Genomic DNA, 17,736 nt, shown 5'->3' with positions numbered 1-17,736 from the left:
CTATCGGAAAGATGTTGTGAAACTTGAAAGGGTTCAGAAAAGATTTACAAGGATGTTGCCAGGGTTGGAGGATTTGAGCTATAGGGAGAGGCTGAACAGGCTGGGGCTGTTTTCCCTGGAGCGTCAGAGGCTGAGGGGTGATCTTATAAAGGTTTACAAAATTATGAGGGGCATGGATAGGATAAATAGACAAAGTTTTTTCCCTGGCGTCAGGGAGTCCAGAACTAGAGAGCATAGGTTTAGGGTGAGAGGGGAAAGATATAAAAGAGACCTAAGGGCAACTTTTTCACACAGAGGGTGGTACATGTATGGAATAAGCTGCCAGAGGAAGTACAATTGCAACAATTAAGAGGCATTTGAATGGGTATATGAATAGGAAGGGTTTGGAGGGATATGGGCCGGGTGCTGGCAGGTGGGACTAGATTGGGTTGGGATATCTGGTCGGCATGGACGGGTTGGACCAAAGGGTCTGTTTCCGTGCTGTACATCTCTATGACTCTACTAGTTATCTTGGAAGTGCTGTTCCAATCCAAAACTAAGGATGAGGCAGGGAAGGCTACTCTTACCTTTAACAATTATTTGAAAAATACAAGGACACAAAATGGACTCAACAGTCCACATGTTGTCTGTCTTTCTCCTTTTCTCTCACCCAGCAGCTCAAAAATAAGCTATTCTTCATTTTCAGTCTGTCTCACAAAATGACCTGACTCGCCGAAATTATTTCAGTCTGTTGAGATTCTTATTATAATCAAGGCAACATTTCGGCCTTATCTACATAAGCATTATAGCTGCCTGTAAAAGCCAGTGTTTCAAAGCAGAGGAAAGTCGATTGGATCAGAAACGTTGACGCTTTAATCATGCTCCAAAAGACAATTTTTACAACTTCTGTAATAATGGAGCTGTGTGGAGATTGTTGTGATCTTTTTTATAAGGAAGTCTGCACAGTCATACCTGCATCCTTCCTGTTTCTGGAAGTATAGATCTTAACCTTTGTAATCATTGTCATTTGAGATTTATTCTTCACAAAATAACAAGGTCCAAGTTAAATACAGATATCTGGTTCCACATATTGTATGCTTCTCAATAATTACAGCACGCACATTTTAAATAAAAGCATATTCCATCTGGTGATTGCTTTGTGATACTAAAAATGCATGTTATGAATTTCCTTTGGTTAACTGCAAACAGAAAAGGGTTAAACCAGCATTCAGTGTGCGGTGCACTCTGCCAGCTTATCAACTGAATTTTTGTGGGTTGGAGCGAGGATGTGTGTTGAATTTGGCTACAGAACAGCTGATGTTAAAGCTGGTGATTATAGTACAGGCACTGCACTCAGAATCTGATTTGGACTTTTGCCATCAAGAAACAAAAAACTGCTTAGACCAGAGATTTGTCATTTAAAGCTACATGCTAAATGCTAAAAAAACCTTACAGTTTTATCATGAATTGTCGAATCCATAGATTCTTTTTTGTACTGACTGCAATAACAATGTTGAACGTTGGTCTGTCGGAATTATATGATATTGGTCATATGATTAATACAGTTGCAATGCAATTTCAGGACTAAGACAAAGGAAGAGAAACTGCCCATATCAGTGCCCGTTTCTTCACTGTTGCTGGGTCAAAATCCTGGAAGTTCCTCTCGAAGGGTGTGGTGGGTCTACCAACAGCACATGGACTGCAGCAGATCAAAAAGGCAGCTCACCACTACCTTCTCAAGGGCAACTAGGGATGGACAATAAAGGCTGAGCAGCCAGCAACGCCCACATCCCATGAGTTAATGAAAACATTCTGATGCTGACCTGTACCTTTTTTCCTGATGACTTCAGAGCCTGTATTTCAATTTTGGGGCCACTTTATTTTCCTCATTCACAGGGTGTGGGCATCACTGGTTAGACTACATGCACACTGCAAGTTCCAGAGGTGATGCGGGTCTTTTTGTCATCAAGCTCTCCCCACAAACAACCACTACAGCTTGAGGATCCCCTCAATAGCCAGGTTCACAAGGACAGTGACTGAGTACATGGGGGCTAGGAGGAAGGGAATTCCAGATTTTTGACCCAGTGACAGTGAAGAAACAGCAAGATAGTTCCAAGTCAGGATGGTGAGTCATTAGGAGGGGAATATGGTGGTGTTCCCATACATCTGCTATTATAGTGCCTTCAGGTGCTGGAGGTTATAGGTTTGGAAGGAGCCTGACAGATTAGCTTCCATTTTTCATTGTGAAATTTTAAATTCAAGACCATTGCAGTCTTATTTCACCCTGTTTTGCTACATTTACATTGTTACTTATATTGTCGATTGGTTTATCACCCATCCCTAGTCCTCTAGTGAAACATCACATGTTTATTTCTTCAAAGTTGGTCATGTGATGTGGAGGCACGGCCTAGTAGTATAATTGCTGAATTGTTAATCCAGAGACCTAGGAAGTATTCTCAGGGCCCCAGGTTCAAATCCTGCCACAGCAGATGGTGGAATTTGAGTTCCATTTGTTTCCATTCCAATAAAAATCTGGAATTAAGAGTCGATTGTTGGAAAGCCCATCTGGTTCACTAATGTCCTAGAGAAGGAAATCTGCCATCCTTACCTGGTCTGACCTACATGTGACTCCAGATCCACAGCAATGTGGTTGACTCTTTACTGGCCTCTGGGATGGGCAATAAGTGCTGGCCTAGCCATTGACATCCTCAGCCTATAAATGAATAAAATAAATTTAGCATAGGAACTGGAAAGGGTTGAGAGAGGGTCTTGAAAAATAATTTGAAAAACATGTGGTAAGGTGCATTTGTTTTCGTTCATATCATAACCTGTAGCATTTGATGTCTATATGCTGTACAGATTTCAGCTTACGATTGACATTCAAGATCTGCAGGGAAGCCTCTTCTGTCAAGATTTCCTTGTTTTTTTTTTGAGAAATTTCTGGTACATTAAAGGGGTCTGTGTGGCTGGACGAATTGGAATTGCTGTTTCTGCACCAATGCTGCATACTTGTGTTTACGGGAGAGTGGTGTGGCTCTGTATGCATTGGAATCTGGGGATCACAGACACTCTGGGGTTCATCTGCAGCAGGTCACACCAAGCTTTTTGAGCAATGGGAACATAAACTGAAAGGAGGATTTTCCAACAGCAAAGCTGAATGCTACTGGACATACCTGCACATGTTTCTGACATAAATTTATTTCTCAATGTCCATTTTGCACTGTGAGGTCTCAATGCATTTGTAGCTAATTCTTTGTCTTCTATATCCACACTCTATACTTTGTGCACCATCTGTACAATCAGGGACTAAGTGGACAGCCGAGGAACTACACAACAGTTACTTTTGCTGAAAATGCAGGACCTAAATAAGAAGCCAGGTACCTCAGAAACTCTTTGTTTATTTGTGAGTTCACTTACTATGCAAGTGTTTTTATGTTTGGATTGTTTCCTATTATGTGGGTCTCCTAATAAAGATTCTTTGTGTATTTCAAATTGTTATTTATTTTCATGTTTTCTCTGGGATTTCTTAAAATTAATTTTGTTTTCATAAGATTGCAATATATTTATAGAATCACAGATCATACAGTACGAAAGAGGCCCTTTGGCCATTCGAGTCTGTACTGCCAAAAATATGCTACAACCTACTTTCCCACACTAGGCCCAAAGCTTTGAATGTTGTGACATGTCAAGTGTTCATCCATACACTTTTTAAAGGTTGTGACATTTCGTGCCTCAACTCTCCTTTCAGGTAGTGCATTCCAGACCCCCACCACCCTCTGGCGTAAAATGTTTTCTTTAAATCCCCTCTAAACTGCCTGTCTTTCAATTTCAAATGATGTCCCTTTGTTATTGACTCTTCAATGAAGTGGAACAGCTGTTTCCTATTCACCCTGTCCATGCCCCACATATCCTGTCAGAATCCCTTCAACAACCTCTATGTCAAAGAAAAGAACCTGAACTTACCAGCCTCTGTACATGATCCATCCCAAACAATATCCTGATGAATCTCCTTTGCATGCTCTCTAGTGCATTTACATCCATCCTATCGTGTAGTGACCAGAACTACACACGGTACTCCAGCTGTAGCCTAAAGTTCTGTAATTCATTTATTTATTGTCGCTTTTGTTATTGTCACTATTTTTTACTCACTCATGGGCTGGGGGTATCACTGGCTACGTCAACAATTATTATTCATCCCAATCTGTCCTTGAGAAGGTGGTGGTGAGCTACCCTTTGAAACCACTACAATCTATGTACTGTAAATAAATCCACAATACCATTCACGAGGAATTACAAAATTTTGCCCTGGCAACACTGAAGGAATGTCAATATATTTCCAAGCCAGGATGGTGAGTGGCCAGGAGGGGAACTTGCAGGTGGCGATGTTCCTATGTGTGTGCTGCCCTTGTCCTTCTAGATAGAAGAGGCCATGAATTTGGAATCTCTCCCGTGTTTCTTGTAGATGATACACACTGCTGCTTATAGGCATTGGTGCTATAGGGAGTGGATGCTTATAGATATCGTGCCAATCAAGCAGGCTACTTTATCCTGGATGATATCAAGTTTCATGACTGTTGTTGGAGCTGCACCCTTCTAGGCAAGTAAAGCGTATGAGACCACACACCTGACTTGTGCCTTGCAGATGGTGGACTGGCTTTGGTGTGTCAGGAGGTGAATTACCAGCTGTAGGATTCCTAGCCTCTGAAGATGTTCGCCAATGATTGCATAACATTTAGCACCTTTTGTGACTCCTCAGGTACTAAAGCAAACCATGTTCAAATGCCATAAGCACTGGACGATATCCAGACTTGGGCTGACAAATGGTAAGTCACATTTGCACCACACAAATTTCAGGCAATGCCACCTCCAGTAAGAGGCAATCTATTCACCACCCCTCAACATTCAATGGTGCTACCATCACTGAATCACCACTATCAACATCTTGTGGGCTACCATTGAAAAAAACTGGACTCACTTTATAAATACAATGGCTACAAGAGCAGATCAGAGCCTAGGAAGAATGCAGTGACTAACTCAATTTCTATCCAACAATTGCATGGCACAAATCAGGAGTGTGATGTAAGACTCCCCACTTGCCTGGATGAGTGCAGTTCCAACAAAACTCAAGATTGTTTTACACTATCCAGGGAATTGCAGCCCACTTTGTTGGCACTGCATCCACTCTCTCTACCACCAATGCTCAGTAGCAGCTGTGCTACCTACAAGATGCACTGGAGAAATTCCTCAAAGGGGGCGGTATGGTGGCTCTGTGGTTAGCACTGCTGCCTCACAGCACCAGAGTCCCAGGTTCGATTCTAGCCTCAGATGACTGTCTGTGTGGAGTTTGCACATTCTCCCTGTGTCTGTGTGGGTTTCCTCCGGGGGCTCCGGTTTCCTCTCACTGTCCAAAGATGTGCAGGTCAGGTGAATTGGCCATGCTAAATTGCCCATAGTATTAGGTGCATTAGTCAGAGGGAAATGGGTCTGGGTGGGTTACTCTTCGGAGGGTCGATGTAGACTGGTTGGGCCGAAGAGCCCATTTCCACACTGTAGGTAATCTAAAAAAAAATCCTTAGTCTGCACCTTCCAAATCTGCGACCCCTTCCATCTCAAAGGCCAAGGGCAGCAGACATGTGGGAATGCGGGAATGCTACCAACTGCAATTTCCCCTCCAAACTACTGACTGTCATGACTTGGAAAAATACTAGTCTTCCTTCAATGTAGTTTAGTCAAAATTCTGGAATTCTCACGCTAAGGGCATTGTGGGTTTACCTGCAGCACTTCAGAAAGGCAGCTCACCACCACTTTTTCGAGGGCAACTAGGGCTTGCTGGTCAGCCAGTGATGCCCATGTCCCACTAGTGAATAAAAAATGTACCAGCCTACTGAACAGTTACCAGTTACCAAGTATATCCAACTGGTAGCAGTGTACCTAAATGCTACTGCTGCTACTTCAATTCCACTACTTTTCTGTCTGAGGCAATTTATGTTCAAGGGGTTTGGCTTGCAGAGAAAAAGTTTCCTAACAAGTTATAGAAATATTTGCAACAGACCATTGGACAAAGCAGGCCTATGTTGGTGTTTATGCTTCCTCTTCTCTTTTCTTTTTGTCTCAGCCCACAACAGATTCTTCTATTCCCTCTTTATTCGGCTTCACCTTGAATATATCTCTTGTAGTTTCTTCAGCTATTCCATGTGGTGGCTATCTCCAGATTCTAACCATTCCCTCATTAAACCAGTTTCTCCAGCATTCCAAATTGGTTTTATTCATGGATGTTTCTTTACTTAGGTCATGCCTGCCACTGGACAGATCCTCTACCCTATCAAACACCTTCAGATCTCAATTGCCTCCATCATTTCTCAGTCCTCATTTTTCAAAACAGAAGAGCAACAGCCTTTTTTCTTGATAATTATTATCCCTTGGTACTAGTATTCTAGGAAGGTTTTTTTTGCACCATCTTCAAGGCCTTTATCACAATATCAAGATGTCACAATTGTGAAATTACTCTATCCAGTATTTTATAAAGAAAGCTGAATTGAAGCTCTCTGTCAGATTCGGGTTGATTCCCCACAGACAGCCAAAAAAATCAGACTGGTCTGTTATCTCAATAGCATTCACAAAGGAAACAATTTGGGATGTGATTACTCTGCGGGGCAACACATGGGTTTTTGAAAATGTAAAAATGTAAAATTTCTGAGTTAAGGAAGAAGCTGAAAGGAACTCCACAGGGAATTACAGCATAATTGACTTTTGTTCAGTGGACCAATGATTCATCAAAAGATAACATTAAAACCATCACAGGTTTGATTTGTCTAAAGTTGTGAAACTGCATTTAAAACCCTGGGAAGGCTTTTGAAAGGCGAATTCTTCAGAAAATAGCATTCCCAGCGAAAGAGAAATGTTTGTTTCAGAAATCAACTATAGTTCTGTTGAGAGAGTCCATAGCTAGTGATGAACAGAAACCTCTCCCTCTCAAAGCCATTACTCAGTCTACCTGTACGTAAAAGTGACAGCTATTTAACCCACAAAAGCCATTGTGACTATTGGATCTGACTTCAAATATTAACCTTGATTTTCTTTACTCTTTTCATGAGATGTGGATGTCACTGACAAGAACAATGTTAATTTTCCATCCCTAATTGTCCTTGAACTGAATGGTTGGTGTGATGAAGGTTCATAATATGCTATGATTATTTGAGAACTTAAGTTGTAAGTTAAAGAGTGATTTAAGTTAACAGTTCTGTTCTGGTCAGAAAGCAGTTTTGAACTGTGATTTAAGAAAACCATATGATTTTAGATAAATGAACTGCAAACTGCTTGAGGAAATAATTATGAAAGTGTTTGTTGACTTCATTTTACAACTTGGAGAGTGTGAAACTGGGGTCCAGAGCAAGTTCAATCAGAAGAAGCAAGTTGATTCATAGAGAAGAGGTCCTTAACAGTCATGATGCTGTTGTTTATCATCCAAACAGTCAGATGGAAGTAAAACATCTTGTGTTATTTAGAAGAATGCTAGCAACAGAAGTCTTTGGAAGACTTAGAGAGGAAGACATCCTATAGCGCTGTTGAAAATATGAGGTTAAGGGGCCCAAGGTAAGGAATAAGTGCGCTGAGTGAGGACTTTGTTTAAGGGTCTAACGAAGGGAGGCATTAACTAACGAAAAAGTTATATGAATGCAGAAATTTGCCAAAACGAAACCAATTACAGTCATGTCAGATGGACAAGAAGATTCACATGAAGACTAGGATAACACTTCACTGATGTTTGTGTGAATGTGAGGCTGATGTGGGGTCAAAGGGTTGAACTTTACCTTCTGATATTTGACATGAGCTTGTGTCAAATAATTCTTATGATGTTTAAATGGCTTGTGTCTTTTTCTGTCTGATAAACATTTATGCCTTTTGTTAAATGTTTATTAATAACCTCTGGTAAATGTATTTAATGACTGACCACCATGGTAAGCAAAAATAAAACAAAACTTATGCTCTGTCAAGCCAGCTCTTAACTCTGGGATCTGACTTGTCCAGTATTACCATCAATTGGGTCTCAAACACAGTGAGCACTCTATATGGGGTCAATATTTGTTGAATTTAAGAGGGATTTGTGAATCCTTTAAAACTAGTACATGGAGGTACTGTACATAGAAACAGAGGTTTTTCTGAAGTATATAACATGTTGCTAGGATTTTTCTGGGAATGGAAAATGTAACAGTGGTTTATTTGAAATCTTTGACAAAGACTAAACTGAGAGAATTAGCAGGTAAGTTTTAGGTTGAAATAAAAAGGTTCTCATCGGGATAAGATACAAAACTTCATCACCCGTCATTCACAACTAAAAAGAGGAAAACCTGGAATTATTGAGGTCACCACTAAAGTTAACTAAGATTCAGTTGGAAATGAAAAGAAAGTTGAACTAGAGAAATAAAAAGAGAAATGAGAAGAGAAAAGAAAAAAAGACAAATGGAAATAAGAAAACCTGAGTTGGTAAGAAAGGAAAAAGAAACAGAAAGGTAAACAGAACTTAAAAAGCTTGAACTCCACAGATTGAGTGAATGCAGATGATGCGACTTGGTGAGAAAAAAAACTTAGAGTTAAGGAAGAAAGAAGAGATAATATGATCGAGGATAATTCTGATTCCCTGGAGCAATTTAATTTAATCCCCAATTTTGCACTATGCACAAATTTAGAAATTATATTTCTGATTTCTAAGTCGAAACCATTCACATGAATGGTAAACGTTCATTCTTGAAATTCTCTGTTTAGTGTTTTCAGCAAGCTTGCTACAAATTCTGCTGCTTGTCCCCAAGTCCACCTGCTCTGGTCATAGTTATGAGTTGAAAATGTGTTGCTGGAAAAGCGCAGCAGGTCAGGCAGCATCCAAGGATCCTGAAGAAGGGCTTATGCCCAAAACGTCGATTCTCCTGTTCCTTGGATGCTGCCTGACCTGCTGCGCTTTTCCAACAACACATTTTCAGCTCTGATCTCCAGCATCTGTAGTCCTCACTTTCTCCTCATAGTTATAAGTGTACTGTGTGATACATTATCAATGAGATTTTGAAAATGCAGCTCTACTTATTGGATTACCCTTACATACCATTACTGTTACAATTTCAATAAAGCTGGTCAAGCTTCACAGAGTCATAGAGTCATACAGCACCAAAATAGTCCCAAACTAAACTAGTCCCACCTACCTGCTCCTCGTCCATATCTCTCCAAACATTTCCTATTTATGTACTTATCCAAATGTCTTTTAAATTTTGAAATTGTGCCCACATTCGCCACTTACTCAGGAAGTTCATTCCATCTGTGAACCACCCTCTGTGTAAAACATTTGCCCCTCATTTCTTTTTTAAATCTCTCTCCTCTCATCTTAAAAATATGCCCCCATCCTAAGGAAAAGACATCTACCATTAACCCTGTCTATACCCTTCATGATTTTATAAACTTTTATAAGGTCACCTCCCAGCCTCCAATGTATCAGTGAAAGAAGTCCCAGCCTATTCAACCTTTCCTTGTAACTCAAACCTTCCATACTCAGCAATGTCCTAGTAAGCCTCTTCTGAACCCACTCCAGCTTAATAACATCCTTCCTATAACCAGGCGACTAGAATGGGACACAGTACTTCGGAAGAGGCCTCACCAATGTCCTGTACAACCCCAACATGACTTCCCACCTCCTATACTCAAAGGACTGAGCAATGAAGGTAAGCGTGCAAAACACCTTTTTAACCAACCTGTCTATACGTGATGCAAACTTCAAAGAATTATGTGCCATCATCTGTTTTGAAACTCACACTGACTTACTGTTGTTGTAGTTTAATTTCCCAGCTTTTTTTTCTATCACATCACTAAATAAGGATTTTACTCTCTTTATCATCACCAAAATCACAGTCAACAAATTTCCTAGACTCATTATATCTCCCTTTATATTGCATGGGAATTACATGAGATGTCGACCAATCCTCTGGTATTAATTCCTTTCCTGTGGAATCTTTCTTTAGGATAGAATTTCCTATGCCTCTGCTAACCTTTTCCTAACTTTTAACCTGCAAATTGCCTTCCATTTTGACCAAGGGTTTACCTGCTCCAACTTTAATTGGTTATCAATTATCTCACCACGTTAATTCCATTTTAAATACCTTTGTATTTTCTTGATAACTTTTCCTCATGTAACGTTAACATTTTTGTCTCCTGCTTAATTTCGAGTTAAGGCATTTGCCATTTTGTCATATTTACCTGTGAGTTTTTTTGTAGATGTCACTGAGTGACCCTACACCATTTGCCTTTCTTTATTTACATGTTTGTGCTACTTCTTCTCAAATTGCTCTTACAAATTTAATCTTTTTGTCACGGTCATTTTTGTGGTCTATGTTCATGCAATATGCTTTTTGCTTTGGTTTCTATTCTTTCTTTATTCACCCATTGTAGGTTGTTTATTCTTACTTTTTGTTGGGATATATTTCTTCTGGATTCTGGAATCGCTGTTATTAAATGTCTCTCTCTGCAGTTTAGTTTCTTTGGGCTGAGTTTTACCAGAGAGCTGTATTTCATGCTATGCCTCTCCCCCAAGTAACAATCTTTTTGGGAGCCTACCTACAAAGAAATTGACCGTCTGGCAACCATTCCATGCTGGTCGGCATGTTAATTGGCTAAAGGTGGGGCTTACACCTCCATCTGGGTACAAAGTCCCACCTTGGAGAGCTGCTATCTGTTTTGTAGTCCCAACAGCCCCTCGTTTAAGCACTGATCACTGCTGGAACTACAGCCAATCCCTGGAGAATGGGTGGTTTTGGAGGCTGGATGAAAGGTAAGAGTCGAGAGTGTGGTGCTGGAAGGAGTGAGGCTGTGAGCTGAGGGAGTGGTGAGATAAATGAGAGGGGGCAGGGGCTGGGGAGAAGGTAGTTGAGAGCGCGATAGGTGGATGGAGGTGAGGGTAATAGTGACATGTCAGAGGGGAGGGTGGAGCAGATAGGTGGGAAGGAAGATTGACAGGTTGGACAGGTCATGACAACGGTGCTGAGTTGGAAGGTTGGATGTGGGTTAAGGTGGGGGAGGGAAAATGAGGAAACTCGTTGAATCCATATTGATGCCATGGGGTTGGAGGGTCCCGAGACGGAAGATGAGGCGTTCTTCCTCCCTGCGTCAGGTGTTTAGGGAGTGGCAAAGGAGGAGGCCCAGGACCTGCATGTACTTGGTGGAGTGGAAAGGGGAGATGAAGTGTTTGGCCATGGGGTGGCGGAGTTGGTTGGTGCAGGTGTCTCGGAGATATTAAGACCATAAGACATAGGAGCGGAGGTAAGGCCATTCGGCCCATCGAGTCCACTCCGCCATTCAATCATGGCTGATGGGCATTTCAACTCCACTTACCCGCATTCTCCCCGTAGCCCTTAATTCCTTGTGACATCAAGAATTTATCAATCTCTGCCTTTGATGTGAATACTACAAAAATAACAATGTGCAGAATAAACTCATCTGTATTCATTGAACATATACACGGATACGTATCATAAATTTAAAATGCACATTGTGCCCACAATGTTGGTTTAATGAAATAAACCTTTGATATAATGTGTACTATGATGATACCTTGAACCAAACATATGTAATTTGGGCACAGTACAAGTTAAAAATGAGCCATGGGTATAACAGCACGAGTGCATGTGTAAACTACTTTTTAAAATATATTTATATTCCAACCCTCTTGAAATAAATGACAACATTGCATTCGCTTTCTTAATCACGGACTCAACCTGCATGTTTACCTTTAGAGAATCCTCAACTAGCACTCCCAGATCCCTTTGTACTTTGGCTTTACGAATTTTCTCACCGTTTAGAAAATAGTCCATGCTTGTATTCTTTTTTCCAAAGTGCAAGATCTCGCATTAGCTCACATTGAATTCCATCAGCCATTTCCTGGACCACTCTCCCAAACTGTCTAGATCCTTCTGCAGCCTCCCCACTTCCTCATTACTACCTGCCTGTCCACCTAACTTTGTATCATTGGCAAACTTTGCAAGGATGCCCCCAGTCCCTTCATCCAGATCGTTAATATATAATGTGAACAGCTGCGGCCCTAACACTGAACCCTGCGGGACACCGCTTGTCACCGGCTGCCATTCTGAAAAAGAACCTTTTATCCCAACTCTCTGCCTTCTGTCAGACAGCCAATCCTCAATCCATGCCAGTAGCTCACCTCGAACACCATGGGCCCTCACCTTGCTCAGCAGCCTCCCGTGTGGTACCTTATCAAAGGCCTTTTGGAAGTCTAGGTAGACCACATCCACTGGGTTTCCCGTCTAACCTACTTGTCACCTCTTCAAAGAATTCCAACAGGTTTGTCAGAGGTTTGTTCATATTCTCTGAAACACTCTGTGAGTAGGCGTCCTGTCTCCCCAACACAGAGGAGAATGCATTAAGAGCAATGGATACAGTAAATGACATGTGTGGAAGTGCAGGTGAAACTTTGATGGATGTGGAAGGCTCCTTTGGGCCCTTGGATGGAGGTGAGGGGGGAGGTGTGGGCGCAGGTTTTGCCATTCCTGCAGTGCCAGGGGAAGGTGCTGGGAGGGGAGTGTGGGTTGGTGGGGCGGGGGGGTGGATTTCGTGGAGGGAATGGTCTTTTCGGAAAGTGGATAGGGGTGGGGTCCATTTGTAGGTGGCAGAACTGGCAGAGGATGTGTATCTGAAATACAGTAGACCCCCCCTTTTGTCCGATAACTGGTAAAATGTGTTGGGCTACTTGCTGGGCTGCAGGTAAAAAAGTTGTCGGTTGAGGCACCAAATACCCATTATTTGACTACTAAGGGCATCAGTAGGCGTAAGGATAGGCAAGTCACCTTCCCAAACCTGGAAAATTGGAGATGGGTCAGAGCAAAGAAGATGCTGGGCAGGCTTTGTGCATTTGTGCATCCACCATGCCTTCAAACTTACCACGGATATGGTATCATGTCCCCCTAATTTTTCTCAGTCATTTTTCCCAATATATTTTATCTTTTTTTTCTAATCTTCAAATCCACATTTTTAACCTATTTATTTCTATGGTCTTTACCTGAATCTTGATCCTTATTCTGTTGCTCCCATTTGTTTACTTACCAACGCATTTGAATTTTACAAAATAGCATGTGAATTGTTGATGGAACATATCTCTAAATTATGAAGTTCAAAGCATCTTTTTTTCTGCATTATGTTAAAAATAGAGCTGCGCATGTCCTTAAGGGTCTGCAGTATTCAATGCTGCTAGCAGAGTCATGAAACATCTATTGACCAAATGTCTTGTGGCATAATTGGGACTTTATTGACTTGATTTTAACTCTGTACAACTGGGTGGATTTTGAAAGAGTAGGGATCTTCTTCTATATGTCAGAACAGAAAGATGTCTGAACACATATCCTGCTCTTCTTTATTAAGGGAGCAAGAGGGCGAGAAAAGAAAAGCACACAATAACTTCAAAAGCAGTGGCTGTCAGGTTGTCAAGCATCCAAGTCATGATTTTGAGATTACATAGAATTATTACAGTGAGTGAGCAGCAAAGCTGTAATTTAGTCCAGGGGTCCTGAAGAAATCATGTGGCTCCCTTAGTAATTTAACATGTAGCTGGGCCATACAGTCTGGGAAGGTTGGAGGTTCAAAACCTGGTTTGCATTAAATTAGCAGATCTCAGGCAGGCTAAACGAATGGGCAATTTGCTTCACTATAGTGTCCCTATGCTGGGGAGAGGGAAATCAGCCAAATTCCTAATCCTGAAGCAGCAAGTAAACAAAATTGGGTGATAGAAAGTGGCAATGATCAACAAAAAATTGAAGTCATAATCCATAATTGTAAAGCTCTGAATGTAACCTGAATCCTGTGGTTAAATTATGGCTGCTCAGACTCTATGCAGTTTTGTTTTATTATATGCCATTGTCTAAATGAAACAAAATGCTAAAGACAGTTAAATGTGGAAGTGGAATTATACAAATGATTGAGACAATCCACTGGGATTGCATCACAGCAGATTACTGCCACACGATTCTCAGCAGGATCCTAGCGTGTTATTATGATACCAAAGCCAAGCTCTTCAGTCAATGAAATGCTCAATAACATTTTGAACATTTTAAAGTTATTTTCTGTATATGCAGTCTGCTTTCCTGGGATCCTCTACCACACTGGAAGCTGCAGGTTTGGTGTGAGGGGAGGATCTAAATCACTCTTAAGGAAAGACATTGACCTTATAAAATCAGGCCCCTGAAAAGTTAAGAGACAGATCCATTGGAGTAAAATGCTTTCTGATTGACAGTTCTCATTCCAGGCATCTCTGTTCAGAATGAGAGAATTAAAGAAGAGACATATTTATCTGTCTCCAGCTTGTCTTTTCAGGACATGGGAAGGATTTTTACCTTGCTCTGGAAGTCTGACTCGAAGTGAGCAGGCACATTACTTTCTGCAGGCAGCTGACATGCCAGTCTATTACCACAATCTGGTCCTCCGGTTATTTTGTTGATGATTAATTAGGGACAGAACAGCAACCTACTCACTGGCTGCAGGTAATTTACTAAATAACTTAAAGGCCAATTCAGGCTAATTTACAGATGCTGACGAGAAGAGTCCCCACCCTCTCCATTGGAAATCCAAGTGGGACCAGTGTCTGCAGGTGACCTCCTAGAAACCTACAATCCTATTCAGAAAATGGAAATTCTCTCTTTCTCCCTCTCACCTGAACTGTAAACTACAGCTCCTTTCATTCTCATGGGCCTCCTATAGGCCAATTCACTGTTGATTGACTGATCCTGATGTAGTGCACGGTCAGGGATCACAACCATACACCACACCCCACACCCCACCACACCATAGCTTGCCATTTCACGTGCCGTAAATGCTACAAGTTAGATATGGCTGTGGAAGGAATTTTGCATTACTCTAGTTCATTCTAAAAGATGACACAATTTCTCATCATGGTATTGAATGTTTTCAGAAATGATTCCTGTTTTACTTGAAGATACTCTTCCTGAAACCAAGAATGTGCAATGAACCAGTTTCAATCAGTATCACTTGACCTACCATCATAATCCAATTGGACTACAGCAATATAAACAGAATGCAATGATATAATTGTTCATTTAGTGGGGAAACTGCCCAGTAGATGCATCTTCTTTCTTTCCGTCTCTCAAAAAATGCATATGTGAGATCCTATCCAGTTTCCGATAGGGCTCCATTAAATGGTAAAAGCTGCTGTTATGTATGCTTGTCATTCTAGTATAAATGTCATCTTAAAACTATTCTCAGTTCTTTACTTTAAATAGCCAATGTTAAATAAGAAAACTAAGATATGGTTCCTAATTACAACATCTGTACCTTCCCCTACTCCCTTCAACATTGGCTCCTTGTTACTTCCAAGGAAAACCTACCCCATATTTCCACTTGGCGGAGTGGTAGGCCAGCCTTCTATTCACTTAATGTTGTACCTATTCCGGCTCTTGGTCACATAAATCTAGACTGAGACTATATTCCAATACCAATTGATGTATTGTCAGAGATTCTGTTTTGCAGAAAGAATGTTCAACCAACATTGAGTTGCCTGCATGAAGACTATATAAAATACTCCATGCACTGTTTGACGAAAATCACAGAGTGCAATTTAAGGAAAATCCTCTTCTGATATTCCAGGAAACATTCCACCCCAGACCAATATGACCAAAAACTGCTTGTTCATTTGATTGTCATTTGTGTGATCTGAGTTTGTTCAAATTGGCTTTTATGCTTCTGTTTGTGTTTGAATGTTAAACATTAGGAAGGATAATGTGTGACTCCAAATGAGATTTTCAGCAAAATATATTGCCCATACTTTCATTTTCAAGGTAAAGTTACAATGATAAACAGTCTGGTTCTCAATAAAGGTCAGTCACGGAAAATGTTGGGCAGGATTTTGTCCTTTTGATCAGGATCCCAATGTCAGATTCAAATGGAGGTTCCAACTCAGCATTGTCTGACAGCTGTCAGCCACAGTAACTTCCCCAAAGTGAATAATTAGTTGCCAGATAGTGGGTTCTCAAAGCCAATAGGCAGTCTAATAGCTCAAAAGGAGCAGCCGTCTGCAGTTCAGGTAAGAGACAAAACTGCCATTTTGAGGTGTGAAGCTACTCCGCAAGGCTTTCGCCGCCTTGACCTTTGACCTGTCGTTTCATAATCCATGTACAATAAAGCCAGTACTTATCCCACCAATATCTACCCTTTAGCATAAGGAACAACACAATAACTGGGAAGCAGAGGCATATCTGATTTCATTCCACTCACATGTTAATTATTCTGCGAGTAATCCCTATCAATCCAGAGCAACAGGGAGGAGGAAGCTGGAAGTGGCACTCCTTTTTAGTTTAAGCCATGGCCTCTTGGATTGCTTCTTTTCATTAGATTCAATTACTTACAGTGTGGAAGCAGGCCCTTCGGCCCAACAAGTCCACACCGACCCTCTGAAGACCAACACACCCAGACCCATTCCTCTACATTTACCCCTTCACCTAACACTACAGGCAATTTAGCATGGCCAGTTCACCTGACCTGCACATTTTTGGACTGTGGGAGGAAACCGGAGCACCCGGAGGAAACACAGGTCTCCACACAGACCCAGGGAGAATGTGCAAACTCCACACAGACAGTTGCCTGAGGCGGGAATTGAATCCGGCTCTCTGGTGCTGTGAGGCAGCGGTGCTAACCACAGTGCCACCATGCCACCCATTTGTTTGCTAGTTTCTGTCTCTCTCTCTCTTGCAATTTGGGGTTCACTCGCTTTTAGGCTTACTACTATTGGAATAAAACAGGTAAATCACACAGGTAAACAACTAGCTATGTATACTAATACAACAGATAGGTCTGGGTTCTACACTTATTTATGTTGCTATTACATTATGTACACAGTTAACTGGCTGATCAACTGATTGATTAATGCCTTGTTAATGAACTAACTGACAAACCAAAAAGCTGACTGACTATATAAAGAAGGAGATGGTGATGTTTTAAACTGTAGCATTACACATTGTGACATCATAAAGCTGTGTGAAAGATGTAGTGTCTTTTTGAGATCTGTGCAATAAAACAACAGCGTCATGCTGCTCTTGTGTGGGAATGCTAACTGGAACACAATCAACAATCATGTTTTTGTGGATCTGTTATGGCTGCGAGTTAAGTGATAGAATCCAATCTGTGATAACCCCTACAAGGTCCATTGGGAATCACTAATTAATCTTCCTATGGAGCTCATTGATTATGTGTTCCCTTGGCAACAGGCAATGGCCTTCCCAAAGAGAACTCATCACCTAAGCCCTTTACTAAGAAACCCCTGGGATGGGTCTGCAGAACAGTCAGTCCTGGACTGGGACTAGTCTATGTATGACATGTCTGGTGGCTCTGTTTTGGTCCTTTTCAGTCTGATTTCCTAGATTATTTCATTATCATTTTTAAATCTTACTTCTAATGGCCACCAGAAGTTCAAGGATAAATCTGATGATCTCCCAGCCATTCCAGGTGAGTTGGCAACCTTTCTTCATATTTCAAAAGTACTAAGTTTAAAAGTTGATCTTATTAAACTGCCCAGGACCTGCAACCTACCCATCACTATTCCCACCCTGAGAACAAAATCCATTCACTTTATTCCACTCTTCGCCTGACTCACTGAGTTATTGCAACATTTCCTGTTTTTACTTCATATTTATAACATCTGCAGTTCTTAGCTTTTGTTTTAATGAAAAGCATAGGATTGGTTTCCTACGCAAATACTAGATGCAA

At 41.2% G+C, this 17,736-nt stretch overlaps 1 protein-coding gene across 1 annotated transcript in view; it reads left to right on the top strand.

Moving 5' to 3' along the window:
• Nucleotides 1-3,360, top strand: part of LOC122539946 (glycoprotein-N-acetylgalactosamine 3-beta-galactosyltransferase 1-like) — a 54,204-nt gene extending 50,844 nt beyond the window's left edge. The window contains exon 4 of the mRNA XM_043675158.1: nucleotides 2,839-3,360. Within this exon, the coding sequence (XP_043531093.1) occupies nucleotides 2,839-2,856 (18 nt within the window). The 3' untranslated portion in view covers nucleotides 2,857-3,360. The remainder of the gene's footprint in view (nucleotides 1-2,838) is intronic.
• The last annotated feature ends 14,376 nt before the right edge of the window (nucleotides 3,361-17,736 follow it).

This window comes from Chiloscyllium plagiosum, chromosome 33 (assembly GCF_004010195.1).
Source record: "Chiloscyllium plagiosum isolate BGI_BamShark_2017 chromosome 33, ASM401019v2, whole genome shotgun sequence".
Lineage (NCBI taxonomy): Eukaryota > Metazoa > Chordata > Chondrichthyes > Orectolobiformes > Hemiscylliidae > Chiloscyllium > Chiloscyllium plagiosum.
This window is presented reverse-complemented; position numbering and strand designations above follow the sequence as displayed.